Below are 15900 nucleotides of genomic sequence, written 5' to 3' on the forward strand. Positions count from 1 at the left end.
CAAGAATACAGAAACCAATCTGAAATGTTTGTAGCTGACATCTTTGACACACGGTTCACTCCAGAGGAATGGGAACTACCTTGATGAGCAAGATGGGGTTTCAAAGTTTGACAGGGAAGGCTGCAAGGAGAGATAGTGCCCATGGCCTCCAAGGCTTGTTGATATGCACACCAGAGTTTTCTTTAATTTGCCTGTTTGTGCTAAAGTCCTCAGGCCATAAAAGAGACTTAAATCTCCTTTAGGTATCAGGCCTGAGAGTTTTTCTCTGCACTTTCCATGGTTTTTTTACTTCCCTTGGTTTGGAGGGAAGAGACCATGCAGCCATGCAAGTAGAGCATATTGTGCAGTAGTTTGGAAGGAGCAGACTAAGATTCGTAGACTAACAGGTCTAAGTCCACCCCCCTAGCCACAGCAGGGCCATAGAATCTAGCACAGGTCACACAGGAATGTATCCAGATGGATCCTGAAAGTTTCCAGAGAAGGAGACTCCACAACCTCTCTGGAGAGCCTGTTCCAGGGTTCTGTGACCCTCACAGTGAAGAAGTTCCTCCTCATGTTAAGGTGGAACCTCCTGTGCTGTAGTTTATATCCACTGCCCCTTCTCCTATCACAGGATGCAACAGAGAAGAGCCTGTCCCCTCCCTCTTGATACCCAGCCCTCAGATATTTATAAACATCTATTAAATTCCCTCTCAGTCTTCCCTTCTCCAGACTAAAAAGCCCCAGGTCTCTCAGCCTCTCCTCACAAGGCAGTGCTTCAGTCCCTTAATCATCCTTGTAGCCCTCCGCTGGACTCTCTCGAGTCACAGGGCTTTCTCCTTCCCCTCTTTCTTGTTTCATTAAAGACTTGGAAGGCTTGACTTAAAATTTCCCATTAATTGCATTTTAAGAGCCAACATCTGACTCACAGATGGCATTCTTCACATTAGGTAGGTCTGACTAGGAGCCTTCAGCAGCTCTCACTCCTGGCATCTAAAGGATCAGAGGGAATTTTTTAAGTGAGGGGTTCCAATGGTCTGAAAGGCAGGAAGTGCAAGCAAATCCAACCAAATGCAGCAGGGGAAAAAAAAGCCTAGAAGAAAAGCTCAGAATAAAGATTGACATCATTCAGGAGCTAAAACTGAAAGAGAAAAGGGAAGGAGATGCCCATGAGCAGGCTTGCTCACAGACTCAGAGCACCCACTGACCTGTGCATGCTGCTGACTTGTATCCAGGAAAAATGTTTCAGCCTCCCCCACTGGCTACTTGCTCAAGCAGATGGAAAACCACTGGTTTCAGCTTGAGACATCAGAACCCTCCATGCATGCACACAAGCAGTGAGCGGAAGAAGTCCCTCTGCTGCAGTATGGCTCTTTTAGACTTTAGTGTGCAGCAAGGTAAGCAAAGTCATTTCTTCTCACTCAGTCCAGTGGCCAGATGCTGGATCTTCTGTTTAACTCATCAAACAAAATGTAGGGCAATAATTTATCATCATAAACATAATGGTAGATTACTGCTTAATGAAGACTGTAGCCCCTAGTAAGTCTGCTTCTCTCACGTGGCTGATGAGCTTATTACAGCTTTGACTAAGAGACAGTATTACCCATCCTCAAGAATTGAGTGGATTTGGATTTAATCCCTACTGCTGCTGTTTAACCAGAGACATGATCTTCCAAATACACAACTGATCCCTAGGAGTGGGGACTGCTATTGTTGCCCTTAAGCCTATGTAACACCTAAAGCTGTGCCCATGGCCCCTGCAACCTCTTTCAGGTAACATGTATGTTTCCTGGTTTTTCTCACACCCAAGTGAAGAGTATTTCTCGCCATGAGTAAACCATCCTCATTCTCTTGTCACTGTATCCAATACAGAGTAGATGTAATTTACATCAAAATCTAGTTAAATTAAGGTATGTGGCACAGCCTGCAGGTTTGTCATAGATGTATTAATATTGCTTACTACTCTGGGGTGTCATTACTTTATTAGCTATGGTAGTTTAAACAACATGCTTCATTCTTTCCAAAATACCCTTACTTGGGTAACATTTGAAGAAGTCATGTCACTCCACCAGCCTGTCCCAGTAATTAGCCAGCTGTACCCTATCAAACTGAATTTGCTGAGTGTCATGGACTGGTTGTTTCTCCTGACCTTACTCATTGCTGTGGCTTCCCAGAAGTATACATGTGCAACTAGGACACCTGAGCACCATTTTCACCCCACTCATTCGTGGACTGCACATCTGAAATGCAAACCCTCTGAGCCAAGGGAGCTCTTCTGGACCCTACTTGCCCAGCACACAACACAACATGGCCTGTATGTGGGAACTTCTTCTATTTAGAAAGCAAGTAATAACAACAACAATGCAGATTTAAACTCAGGCTGCAGTGGTTCTAGTTGCCAAGAGCAGAATTAAAGAACCACCTGGGCATACATTATTCTCTGGTGTAGTTGCCCAATTTCCAGCACAGCTAGGGTTGCTTCACTTGGGCGTGTTTGCAGTGAGGGGACTAAGAGCTGTAGGAGAGCATGCTGTTTGCCATGTTCTGGTGGACATACACATTGTTGCAGGCTCTCAGCACTGAGCTGTGCAAACCAGCAGTGGGGGAAGCATCTGATAGCAGCACTGCTCCTCGGTAGGGTGCATGTTTCTTCTCTACACCTTGAGAGATGTAAGAAGCTTTCACAAGGGCCTTTAAATCACCATGTGGAGAATGCATAAAAGCTAAGGAATGCTACTATAGCTCAGAAAGGTCAAAGTGCTGCATCTCTGTACGTGCTGTAATGAGTACACTGACAGTGAGGTGGCATGGAGAACTTCCCATAAAAATGTTGCCTTCAATACTCCTGGTGACCATGAAAACAAGTATCTGATGCAATTTTATGTGTTGGTATTAATTACCTTAGCAAACTGCCACAACACAAAAGGAAAACAAAGGTTTTCTCTGACTATAGAAGGAGTTAGGACTCAGTCAAAAACTTTAAGGAGTACTACAGCACGTGGTCATTCCCTCATCTGTTATATGCAGTAATCACAGTGACAGCAGAAGTTACCAAACCATACAGAAATTTGCCCCACACTGTACATTTTTTTAATGTACTCTGTTAAGAAAAATCAAGGTCATAGTGAGGATAAAGGTAGCTAAAGTTTCTATAGCAACAGTTACTAGGATGCAGTTGCCAAAGGTGCTTTCTTGTTGCATCCTGAAGTAGCTTTCCTGGCTGCTTTTCCTTCCTGTTCACTAGTCTCTTTGGTAATATCAGTACAGACATGATGCAAATGTGCTTTCATTGTCAGCACGCTCTCGAAGACTATTCCTGCCCATGAGCTGAATGTACAGGATATATTATGTGAAAGAGGAAAAAAAAACAACCTCTAAGCAGTCTGACCTTGAGATCCAAAGGGGACACAAACTGACTTAAAACATGCACACTTTTCTGAAAAGCCAGCTCCCTGTTGTAGTTGCAAGTGAAAAAGTGAAAAGAACAAAGACAAATTTCTCTTTTCTCTGTCTGTTAGTTTGCTTTGCACATCAACCACATCTTGTCTGTTTCTCCTAATGGACAAATTTCCTTGCTGTTTCTATTGCTTTTCCAAACCTTCAGGCAGAAAGGGAACAAAAAGCAGCAGTCTAAGTTCCTGTGAAATCACAAGAAGATAAAAGTGGAAATGCTTTAGAGCTGAAATGTATCTTCCTTTCTCATGGATAGGTAATTCCAAGCCACTGCAGCCCACGTAAGTCTTTACTCTGTGGGGAAGCATGGGACTCTGCAGTACTGGTCATCTCATCAAAAGGACTGGTTAATAGTCATGGGGAAGGAGCAAGCCATAATTGCATGGGCAACATGAAGCGGGTTGGTGCAGCCTGACACAAAATGGTCCTGACATCTCCCTGGCTGGCAGATTGGGTCTGATGATCGCAGCAGGGCAATGCCCGGTAAAGGCACTGCTGATGTGCTGCAGCCAGATGCCATACTGGAGCTGAAGCTGGGATTAGGACTGTATCTCTTCCTGAATGCAGTGTCCTTGGAGACACTTCTCATCTGGTACCATCTGAGACCACTTCTCATCTGGTATTGGACATCTCCCATTGCCTGGGGCCAGGCACTAAGTGTTGGGGTTTGGCCTTGCAGTAGGTCCCTGAGCATACCCTAAAGTGCTGCGTCCAGCTACACCTCTTCCCTTTGGCAATATCACCATAAACAGTCATCTGTGAATATGTGGTAATTTTGTCCTCAGGGGCCACTTTCTACACAGTAGGAGAGAAGCCTTCAAAAGGCCCATGATGTCTGATTAGAGGCAGTGCACAGCGCTGCTTGCTGTCATCTGCTGCTCTGTAGCCCTTGCGAAGCACAGTCCACTTGAAGCTAAGACTAGTTTTCACCACTTGATCATTGCACCAGATCCTTACTGGATCTTCCCCCAAGGGCTAAAACAAGGTGTTTAAAATTGGGTAAGCTACAAACTGGGAATTCAACTGAAAAGCAAATTTAGAGAATTTGTAAGCCCTTTGAAAATTGGACAGTCAGAGTTTTCTCCATTTGTTTTTATCAAATTGAAGAGAAGCAGCTGAAATTGCCACGAGAATCGTCTTGGACAAATCCAAAAGAACAGTCCAATTTAACCCTGAAGCACATCTACAAACATAAATAATTCTGCAAACACACTTCCTTGGTGGTGGTGTTGCTGCTGTTGTTAAAAGAGCCTTGCTTGCTGTTAGCACCGCTTTCAGTGTCTGGGCAATCTGTGACACACATCTCAGAGCAGAGGACATTTCCATTAACGTAGCACTCTGAATGTGCTTGTTGTGAAACGCCCAGCACTTGTCACCAGCATTCACTTTGAGCCATAGAACATCTTTGATCACAATCATTTGATTTTTCTCTCTTCTCCAAACACTGTTTCTTTTTTCCATTGAACCCATTGTTCCTTGTAAATACAAAGAAAATTCTTTCAGTACATCAAGGAGGGAAGTGCAGTTGGATAAACAAAATGTAAAGCAACACAAAAGTTTTGTATAATTAAATGGGGACAAAAACTAATTTGGGGGTATCCTGAAGAAAGTTTCTGGGGCATCACATAGAATCATAAAATCAGTCAGGGTTGGAAGGGACCACAAGGATCATCTAGTTCCAACCCCCTGCCATGGGCAGGGACACCTCACACTAGATCAGGCTGGCCAGAGCCTCATCCAGCCTGCTCTTAAACACCTCCAGGGATGGGGCCCCAACCACCTCCCTGGACAACCCATTCCAGGGCTTCACCACTCTCATGGTGAAGAACTTCTTCCTCATGTCCAGTCTGAATCTCCCCACCTCCAGCTTCATTCCATTCCCCCTAGTCCTATCACTACCAGATATCCTAAGAAGTCCCTCCCCAGCCTTCTTGTAAGCCCCCTTAGGATACTGGAAGGCCACCATAAGGTCACCCTGGAGCCTTCTTTTCTCCAGACTGCACAGCCCCAACTCCTTCAGTCTGTCCTCACAGGAGAGGTGCTCCAGCCCTCTGATCATCCTCGTGGCCCTTCTCTGGACACATTCCAGCACTTCCATATCCCTCTTCTAATAGGGGCTCCAGAACTGGACACAGTACTCCAGGTGGGGTCTCACCAGAGCTGAGTAGAGGGGGAGAAATCACCTCCCTTGACCTGCTGGCCACACTTCTCTTGATGCAGCCCAGGATCTGATTGGCTTTCTGGACTGCAAGTGCACATTGACAGCTCATGTTGAGCTTCTTGTCCACCAGCACCCCCAAGTCCCTCTCCTCAGGGCTGCTTTCCAGCCAGTCACTGCCCAGCCTGTATTTGTGCCTGGGATTGCCTCGACCCAGATTCAGGACCCTGCACTTGGTCTTGTTGAACCTGGGAAACCCCAGGCAGGTTGCTCCTTGTGCAACTAAGAAATATGCCATCTCCCTGGCATTCCTCCCATGTCCCTGCAGCATGGTTTTTAAAGTAGCTTCTGAGGTTGCTTGAGTGTGTACCTAAAGACATCAACAAATGTTTTTATTTCCATCTGCCATGTAAAGTACTAGAGACACGTTTGCTGCTGCTGAGTGACATACACCTATTCAAATCCCTTCTGAACTAGAATCAATATTAGCTAGATCCATTACCTCCTGCTTTATTAGCAGTTTGGGTGCTTGTTCAGAAAACAGTCCCTCTTAGTAATGTAATAAAGCCCCCAACTTGGAGATAATTAGGTTGTCTGCAATATAGCATCCACCGATGATCATTTCCCTGCTGATTTTGGCCTGCTTCTCCAGCTCCATCACTACAAACTCTTACATCAGACCATCTGAGTCTCATCACCTAATAATTGCCATAGTAAACATATTTATATATTTTTTTTTACTCTTCTATAATAAGAGCAACCAGCCAAACCTCAGAGTGTCATTAACATGCTTTTAAAAATGCACTTAAAAGGCTTTGTCAATTACCTCGAGATTTAGTATCTTGGCTACAACACAGATATCCCTCATTCTAACAACAAATCCTTCCAGGAGTGCACATGTGATACTGCCCTTCCCTCTGTCTCCTTTGGGTCCTCACAGGAGGCTAATAAATTGAGTTCAAATTGGGAGCAGAAGCAAGTTCCACAAATGCTATAAACACTCAGACATAGATTTTCTAGCTGTTTTTACCCTGCCTCTCTTTCCTGATGCCTTGATGGGTTCCCAGCTTAAGCATCCTCACTTGTCATTAATTTACTTACTCATAGATGGAGGGGCCACAATCTGATGCATCTACTCACTCTTAACTCTTCTTCCCTGTTCCTGTGGTGAAATTCATCCCAAAAGGTCCTACACATTCAGATTTTCTGTTTTGCTATTGCACATACTTGCTCCTAGCTTTGATTATTGAAGGATAGAAGAAAACAAATCCACTCTGTTAGATATGTCAGCCTGTAAATAATGGTCTCTTTATCCTAACAGGAAGGAATACATCACTTTGCAAGTCCCCTGAGGCTTTAGGATCGTCTTCCTAAGCACCTTCATGTCTTTAAACAGCAGGAGTGGATGACTGGCAGGAACTCTATGTAAGGTATAGAGATGAATCATAGAATCATAGAATCAGCAAGGTCTGAAAGATCATCAAGACCTCAAAGATCATTAAGTCCAACCTCTCACCCAAGACCTCATGCCTACTACACCATGGCACCTCTTGAACACCTCCAGGGATGGCAACTCCACCACCTTCCTGGGCAGCACATTCCAATGGCTAACAGCTCTCTCTGGGAAGAACTCTCTCCTCACCTCCAGCCTAAACTTTCCCTGGAGCAGCTTGAGACTGTGTCCTCTCGTTCTGGTGCTGGTTACCTGGGAGAAGAGACCAACCCCCACCTGGCTACAACCACCCTTCAGGTAGTTGTAGACAGCATTAAGGTCTCCCCTGAGCCTCCTCTTCTCCAGGCTAAACAATCCCAGCTCCCTCAGCCTCTCCTCACAGGGCTGTGCTTGAGGCTTCTCACCAGCCTCGTTGCCCTTCTCTGGACATGTTCAAGTGTCTCAATGTCCTTCTTAAACTGAGGAGCCCAGAACTGAACACAGGACTCAAGGTATGGTCTAACCAGTGCTGAGTACAGGGGCACAATGACTTCCCTGCTCCTGCTGGCCACACTATTCCTGATGCAGGGCAGGATGCCATTGGCCTTCTTGGCCACCTGGGCACACTGCTGTTCATGTGTCAATCAGTACCACCAGGTCCCTTTCTGTTTGGGAGCTCTCCAGCTACTCCAACCCCAGCCTGTAGCTCTGCATGGGGTTGTTGTGGCCAAAGTGCAGCACCCAGCACTTGGACTTGCTGAATGCCATCATGTTGTACTCTGCCCATCTGTCCAGCCAGTCAAGATCCCTCTGGAGAGCCCTTCTACCCTCTAACTGATCAACACCTGCTCCCAACTTGGTATCATCTGCAAATTTACTGATGACTGACTCAACCCCCTCATCCAGATCATCAATGAAGATATTAAACAGGATGAAACAACACTTGCTAGTACTGAGCTAAAAGAAACAGTGCAAGTAGAAATAACTATTCCCCCTTTTTCAGGCATTTAAAATCAAATCTTACCCAGTGATATTACCTAACTAAAACAGCAAGAGGTTGAAGAAGAAAGGACTGATGCATAAAGGGAAAGTGGATTTCCCTTAGTGGCACAAACACTGATAGTTTTGATGTATTTATCAAAACAAGCACAAAGACTCTGGGTGTGCAGGTGGCATTTTCTTCCTTTTGCACATGAAAGCTGGACATTCTCCCTTGGCTGATTCAGCCTGTGACTGTCTCATGGGCATAATGTCTCCATTGGAGGTCTTCTCTAGTTGTGGCTTTTTGCTTACACATTGCAATTTATTGATTTTCTAGAGAAGGAAATAAGGGTGGTTTTGCTAGTATGCCTTGCTGGAATCCAACTCTTAAATCCCTACTGGCTACTAATATATAGATACTCCAAGGATATTGGATTGGTATTTAACTTCCCACCATTTGGACATTTCCAAAGCAGTAGTCCTTAGACTATGTCTTACAAACTACCTAAAATTGTTTCAACACTGCTCATGACTGTAGCAGTCTGCCAGCACCATGCATGAGGCTCTGGCCAGCCTGATCTAGTGTGAGATGTCCCTGCCCATGGCAGTGGGGTTGGAACTAGATGATCCTTGTGATCCCTTCCAACCCTGACTGATTCTGTGATTCTATGATCAGGTCATCAGAGAGAACAGTGCCTAATATTTCAAGATAGTATTGCTTTGCAGAACATTCTTTTTTTGCTCAACATTATTGCCTATTAAGCTAGCAAAGGCTGAAGTCCACCAGCATAAGTAGATTGCCAAATCCTGGGATCCCCAGGAAACATCCCAATAGTCTTGGAATGCAGCCTGAAACTTGATAAATGCAGTGTACTACAATCAACAAAGTACTTAATTAATGAATGCTGACATTGTACCTTCCATGGAACAAACAAAGAGGAAAGCATGGCCCTCTGCCCAAGGAGTTTACAATCTAAATTAGACTGGCAGTACAGATCAGACACACAAGACATGCAGAGGGAAGGCTGACATTTCAACTTTCGCTTTGTCTTATGTGAACACAGATATAGACAGTGGCAGCAGAGGGTAAAACATCTCTCTCCAGGACCCCATGGCTTTTCTTGCCCTCCTGTCCACACTGAAATTTAGATTTTGTCCTTGGATTGTCTCCCTGTGCATAGATGCCTTTTAAAATATTAAGTTCTTCCTAATTTAAACTCTTATTTCTTTTCAGGCTTCCACATTTACTTCTACCAACTCAAAACATTTCCTTACACAAGCAGATCATCGTGCTTCCTCCCCTCACTTGAATTAGGTCATCCACCTCCCTGGTTCAAATACTCACACATATTTAGATCAAAAGCTCATCCATGCTAACATTTAAGGTCTTTTCTTCCTTTTCTTACAAGTAATAACACCCTACCATCTTTTCATGTCTTATAGTCTCAGCCTACACAAGATCCCATCTCTCTCCATCCCATCTGAAATCTCCCATTTCCATCAAGATCAGAAGAACTTGTCAAATAAAATCACAGTCTCAGACAATGCTCTTAGACCCTGAGGACTGGATGCAGGAGGAACCATTTCCATCTACAGATGGTAGGGATCTGAATAAAGTGCTTTATGCAGACTGAGTTAGTATACCACAGGAATTAGTCTGAACCTCTTCGCTCTCAAAGAAAAAGAAAGATGCATGGCCTATAAACATATGTACCAATGCAAATCACAACGCAGAAGCGAGTATCTTCTCACCTCCACTGCATGCTATTTGGGGAACTAGCATTTGTTGATTTGTTTATCTTCCTTTGCTAAAAGCCAGAATTCATCATCAGTCTAAATCCCTCCAGCTTTTCTGTTTCAGTTCCTGTTTCTTTTCCTTTAAAATACTCCCCACTCAGCCAAAATGCTACTTAGTTTTCACTGGTTTTCTTACTGAGAAATTTAAACATATTGCAAAAGAACTGTAATAAGGCCCCTAAAGATTTGAGACCAGAATAAGTGACACACACAAACTTCTCTTCCCTGTAGATCAGAAAATTGTATTACTATGCACAATATTGCCATTATCCTCTCTCCTGTTATGACTAACGGAAGGGAGTTGAAATATCTACTTCAGGCTGGTGAGAAGTGGACAGAGCTGAAGGAAAAGAAAGCAAAAACCTTGCAACAAAAGAGGAGATATTTTTAAAGCACTTACCCAGCATCAGTGCTATTGCCACACAGTAACACATCTTCTGTACCATTTTTTATGAAGTAGTTCACTGCAACAGAAATAGAGAAATGGTATTTTAACAAGTAAATTCTGGGAATGATAACAAATATCATCCATCAACCAGCATATTCAGTTGGGACAGGCATTGACAGATGAATGGTATGCTTTTGCTTTGTTTTGCTAATTTTAGCTTTTACCAATGGTAAAAACAAATGTATTTCTTTTTCCAAAGCCCTTTAAGCATTTGCTGTTTGCATTCCAAATTTGACCAGTTTAATAAGGTGGCAGCAGGGCTGTGGGCAAGGTTTGTACGAGTCTTCGTCCAGCCATGTTGCTGGCTGTTCTGAGCACATTGCTGCTGAAGCCAGTCCAGTTTCCAGAAACGAAATCATAAGCTTGCCTGTAATTTTTCAGACTCTACACTGATAAGACACATATTAACTGAGGTTTGTGACAGAAATTCCTGACTCATAGGTTAAAAATGCAATCAGCTATAAGTCAAAATGCAAAAATATTAACAAAGCAGCCCACTCCCCCAATCTGGTGGATTTGGCTCAGCATAGAAAACCCACAGTATAAAGTAAAAGAGACAGAAAAATGTGTCCTGTTAAAGATTAAACAAACAAGGAAGTATTCATAAAGACAAATATTTAATCAATGTAGTCATCTATAATGGCAATGGAAAGAGACAGACACTTCTCAAGGGAGAGTCAGAGGAGCAAGCTATATTTAAGTGCTCTGGATCATTCCTTGGGTTGACTATCAATGAGGCTTAAGGAAATTAACATTCCCAGGCTAATGAGAGCCTTTGTGTACACACTATCTCCAGCCAACAATGTTGAACATTCAGAGAAACAGAAGAGGAGGCCAACTTCTTCTCAAAAGACTAAGCAAAATCAGTCGTCCGGAGCAAGTCTGAAGAAAAGGAGATGCTCTAAGGAGCATCTCTAAAACCTGAATGGTGGCATGAAAGGACAGATAAAAGCACTGAACTTGAAACATAATAAATGCAAAAGACAGGCCATCAGCTGACTGATGGAGAGTAGATAATCTGGTGTGCTTTGCTGCAATAAAGAGGATGCAATCCCTTGTTGACATAAGATGTGATGGTGGTAACCTTATGCAGCACGTGTTTGTGAGCAGAGGGGCCTCTACAGATGATGCTCAGAACAGGTTCTCCATTCTAGGCTAACCCTCTGCTGTGAAATGTTTTAAAAATCGAGTGACAGCTTATCCAGGCAGGCTATGCAAAGAATACTCAGTGGCTCAAGCCACCAAACAGATGTGCTGTGGCTTTCTCAATAAGCTGTGAGCACTGGAAAAGCCTTGCCCTGCTGCATGCCAAGAGGGAATTATTGCCCGTGAGCTCATGGTTACGAGGGCACATGATGGTGTTTGCAAGCTATCAGCGCACATATCCTGCTCAAACTGCATGTTTTTCCACTCTGTCTTCCATGTGGGCTTTCTATAGAAACTTCTTGACTGACAGTGACACCCAGGTGTTCAATATGGTTAAGGATCTGCGATCCATCACCACAGGAAGAGAAAGGACACCATGACTTCCAGCTACTTTCACCCTCCACTTCTGCTGGTGAAAGATTCCTGATGTTCTCAGAACAGATATATCTTACTTTGGATACATAGAGTTAGGGACACAAACCCTGTCAGACACAGGGGTACAAAGGGAATATGGCACAACCCTGGCATATTGCAGAGGTTCTGCACCTTTTTAAGGAGTGGTATCAGGACATGGGGATTGCAGCTTTTCATACTGCAAATGCTAAGACCAGGATAACCACAGATCTGTCACTGTGTCTTGATTGCTTTCTTTGAGGGATGATTGAAGCTCTGGAGCACAATGCTGGTTAGAGAGCAAACCAACACCTTCCGGTCAGTCAAATCAAGAGATGAAAACAGAAGACAGGATTATCTGTGTAAACAATACATTAAAAAAAATCAGGAAAAGACAAAACCCTGTTGTCTGCTATTGAGTTACACATCTGCATTCTAAAATCAGCAACACAGCAGGTAACAAAGAGTGCCATGAAGAGCAGGTTGAGGACCCAGTGCATACATATAGCTGGGAGGGGGTGTCTTCACCACAGGCTCTGCAACTGCACAGCAGAGTGTCACAGCTACCATGCCAAACCTCAGCCTGAGGAAGAGCTGTACTGCTGATTCCCCACTGCTAAATGCCCCTTCATTAGAGTGTTATACTCAAGGAGACAAATGGCAGCATTATCAAAAATGTGCAAACAATCAATTTGTCATTCAGAGCAAGTCGGGTTGGATTTTGATCAAGCGTGCTGAGCAATCAGAGGTCTTTAAGAAATAAACAGTCATTACCCTTGCATTTAAAAACACACCACCTCAGCATCATATCATCTCCTGGCCTCAGCTTTCCATCATTTATCTCTCAAATGGGAAAAGGACAGAAAACCTCCCATTTCTTTGACAGCAGGATTTTCTCTCTGAAGCACAGACTGCTCAAAGTGATCACCACCACCTGAAAGCACAGCAACCTTTTCATTGTCTTGGAAGATTAAAATTAGATTTGGGTTGGTTTTGTCATTTGGTGGGGTTTTTTTTTCCACAGAAAAATTTCAGCATGCCAGGGGGAAACAAAACAGGAAAACAAAAGTGGAAAATGAAACTGAAAATCTCCACATTAGATTTTTTTTCCCCCTCCAGTTTTTAAAGTAAAAGCAAGACGAAACAATGATGTTTGTGGGCATGTCTGCGTGTACATGATCTTTACTCAACTTGCCATTCTGTCCAAAGCAAATGCTAAGTTTTCTTTCTCTACCAGCTTCACTAAAGTGTTGATGTCACTGTTGCAGCGCAAACAATGCCTTTTAGGAATTTGCCCACAGGAATTTTCAGTGTAAGGCAACTCTTTGATGATATGAAAAGAGTTTTTTTTTAATTACCTGAGCAACACAAGCTTCCTACCTTTTTCTGGCCACTCACACATTATTTACTCCACTGCTGCCAAATAAGCTCATCTCTTTTTCAATAATATGAAACATTTATTGTCAGTACTCAGCAGTCGAAAATTCAACAGAAGTTTAGTTTCCAATAAGCAGATGGTACCTTCTCCAAGACACATGCACATTTGTGCCTGAGCCTTACAAATACATACTAAGACCTTGTATCTCCAATACTCCTGACATAGTATTACTTGTGTCAGATTGTTTCTGTTGTCGCTAAAGAGGCGCTGTCTTCCCAGAGCTTGTGTTTTAGAGGTGTCAAATTCAGTAATATAATCCTGTGAAGTGAGTGCTCAGAAGCAGTTTGTTACCTTCTTGCAGAGGTTTGTCTATGTGCAAAGGACAGTGAGGTGATGGCAACTGCTTCAGCCGAAGTGGCTCAAGAGCCAGGAACAGAAAAGTTTGGCCTAACCCCACATCCTGTGGTATGCACAGGGTATGATGAAGCTCACACTATTATAAATTCCCTGCAACTAGTATTTATGCCTGGCTGGAAAATAGTAGAGATTTATCTCCATCTACTATGGGTCACATTTTCCCTAGTATTAACACACCCATACCATCAAAGAAAAAACACTCCTCTCATGAATTCCCTTAACTGTTTTCAGAAAATGTTTAATAATAAATATTACTAAGCATGGCTGTTAAATATTGCATTATTATTTGTTATGGACTACTGATGGTTCTCTTCAGATTTGGCACAGAGTCCAGACAGCAAAACTCCATGACTGTGGAGTAGAGTAATATCTGCTATTCCCCACCACCAGTTAAGGGATCTTGTACTAGACACAGCCCAGTACTGGTTAGACCACACCTGTGTCCAGTGCTGGGCCCCTCAATTTAAGAAGGACATTGAGACACTTGAACATGTCCAGAGAAGGGCAATGAGGCTGGGGAGAGACCTTGAGCACAGCCCTGTGAGGAGCGGCTGAGGGAGCTGGGGTTGCTTAGCCTGGAGAAGAGGAGGCTCAGGGGAGACCTTAGTGCTCTCTACCACTACCTGAAAGAAGGTTGTAGACAGGTGGGGGTTGCTTTCTTCTCCCAGGCAACCAGCACAAGAAGACACAGTCTCAAGCTGTGCCAGGGGAGGTTTAGGCTGGAGGTGAGGAGAAAGTTCTTCCCAGAAAGAGTAATTGGCCATTGGAATGTGCTGCCCAGGGAGGTGGTGAAGTCACCGTCCCTGGAGGTGTTCAAGAGGGGATTGGTCGTGGCACTTGGAGCCATGGTTTAGTTAGTCATGAGGTGTTGGGTGATGATCTTTGACATCTTTTCCAACCTTATTGATTCTATCATTCTATGATACATCACACCACTAAGCAGAAAGCCAGTGGGGTACATAGAACTGCAGGGTAGAAATCCTCCTCTTTTCTGTGCAAAGAGAGAAAAAAAGATTCCAGTTCAGAAAAATAAAAAAGTTGGAGGCATCTTAGAAAACATAGCTCCTGAGTCCAGCTTCTGTTCCTCCTTCAAAGATTCAACTGCAATGATATTTTAACGTGTCATACAACAAATTCATTTCAGTCTGAAAAAAGGCCCTATATATTATCACTCTTGCATAAAGAGCAGCATTCAAACATCATCATTCACTGCCCAGAGAAGAGTCCTCTGGCTGACTTTCTAACAAAAACTTGAGAGAGGTGTCTGTTATCTCAGACTATTTATTGCAGCCACACGAGCGCTCGCTGGTTGGAGGCCTTCCCCCTGCGCCGAGACTGGCACAAAGCACTGACAGCCACCAAACATCCCAAATTCCATCTTCAAAATGCGATTCAGAGAGCCCCATCACCTTCCAGTTGTGGTACGTGACACAGAAACCAAATAGATAACACCCCCCTCCTCACCCTTTCACCCACAGGCACAAACACACTGTACCTCCTGGTAATACATAACAATTAAAAGGAATCCTTGCTGCACTCGCTGTGTGCACTGTGTCACATACGGTGAAGCCTCTAATAAATGAAATTGAGTTTGAAGATGAAAAACATGCCTCACAAAAGCGATGGAACAGGCTGTATTAAGGGTATTATTAGGGAAGAATGCTTGGGAATAAATGGCACTGCCAGTTAGTTCTTTCCTGCTAAAAGGGGTTGCAAATAATTACAATAATCAGTTACTACCCTGCTGCTCACCCTGTGACAGGGGATCTGGCTCTCCTCTGCACCCCTGGCATTTGCTGCTGCTGGCCATTCTGCTGAGTTTTACAGGCTCTCAGGTGCCTTCCTCTCCCTTCCTGCTTTCAGTCCTTCCCTCCCTCTTCTCCTGGGCACTCTGGCCCAGCTGTCTCCTCCCCCTTACCTTATAACCACCTGCAAGGACATTTTCAAAACTTCAGTTAGAAAAGGAACACGAGGAGTTAATTGTGAGGATGGTGGGTGGGTAGAGGGGGGCAGAGAGCAAGGGGGCAACTCTTCTTTTCCAGAATGCTATATATAGCATTGGTTACTCATTTATGACTTTAGGGTAACTACAGCCCTGAATTCTGGGACTGAGCTATCCTGCAGGATATATGGAAGGGCTGGGAGGAGGTTATAGAAAACCATACAACAAAGTGCTGGGAGAAAAGTGGTCTCCTTAAGCTTGAGTGTCTCTGGTAGGCTTCTATCAGTGCTTCTACCCATGCTCAAGACAAGCCAAAGAAGTAATTTCCCAGCCAGGGCTCAGCAGTCACCAGAGCACAGAAAATGTGTCCAATTTT

General features: G+C 43.9%; 1 protein-coding gene across 1 annotated transcript in view; it reads right to left on the bottom strand.

Moving 5' to 3' along the window:
* LOC104297844 (sodium channel protein type 5 subunit alpha) overlaps positions 1-15900 on the bottom strand; it is a 222074-nt gene that overhangs the window by 128110 nt on the left and 78064 nt on the right. The window contains exon 9 of the mRNA XM_054171205.1: positions 10201-10264. Coding sequence (XP_054027180.1) covers positions 10201-10264 — 64 coding nt within the window. The remainder of the gene's footprint in view (positions 1-10200; positions 10265-15900) is intronic.

Source organism: Dryobates pubescens, chromosome 21 (assembly GCF_014839835.1).
Source record: "Dryobates pubescens isolate bDryPub1 chromosome 21, bDryPub1.pri, whole genome shotgun sequence".
Lineage (NCBI taxonomy): Eukaryota > Metazoa > Chordata > Aves > Piciformes > Picidae > Dryobates > Dryobates pubescens.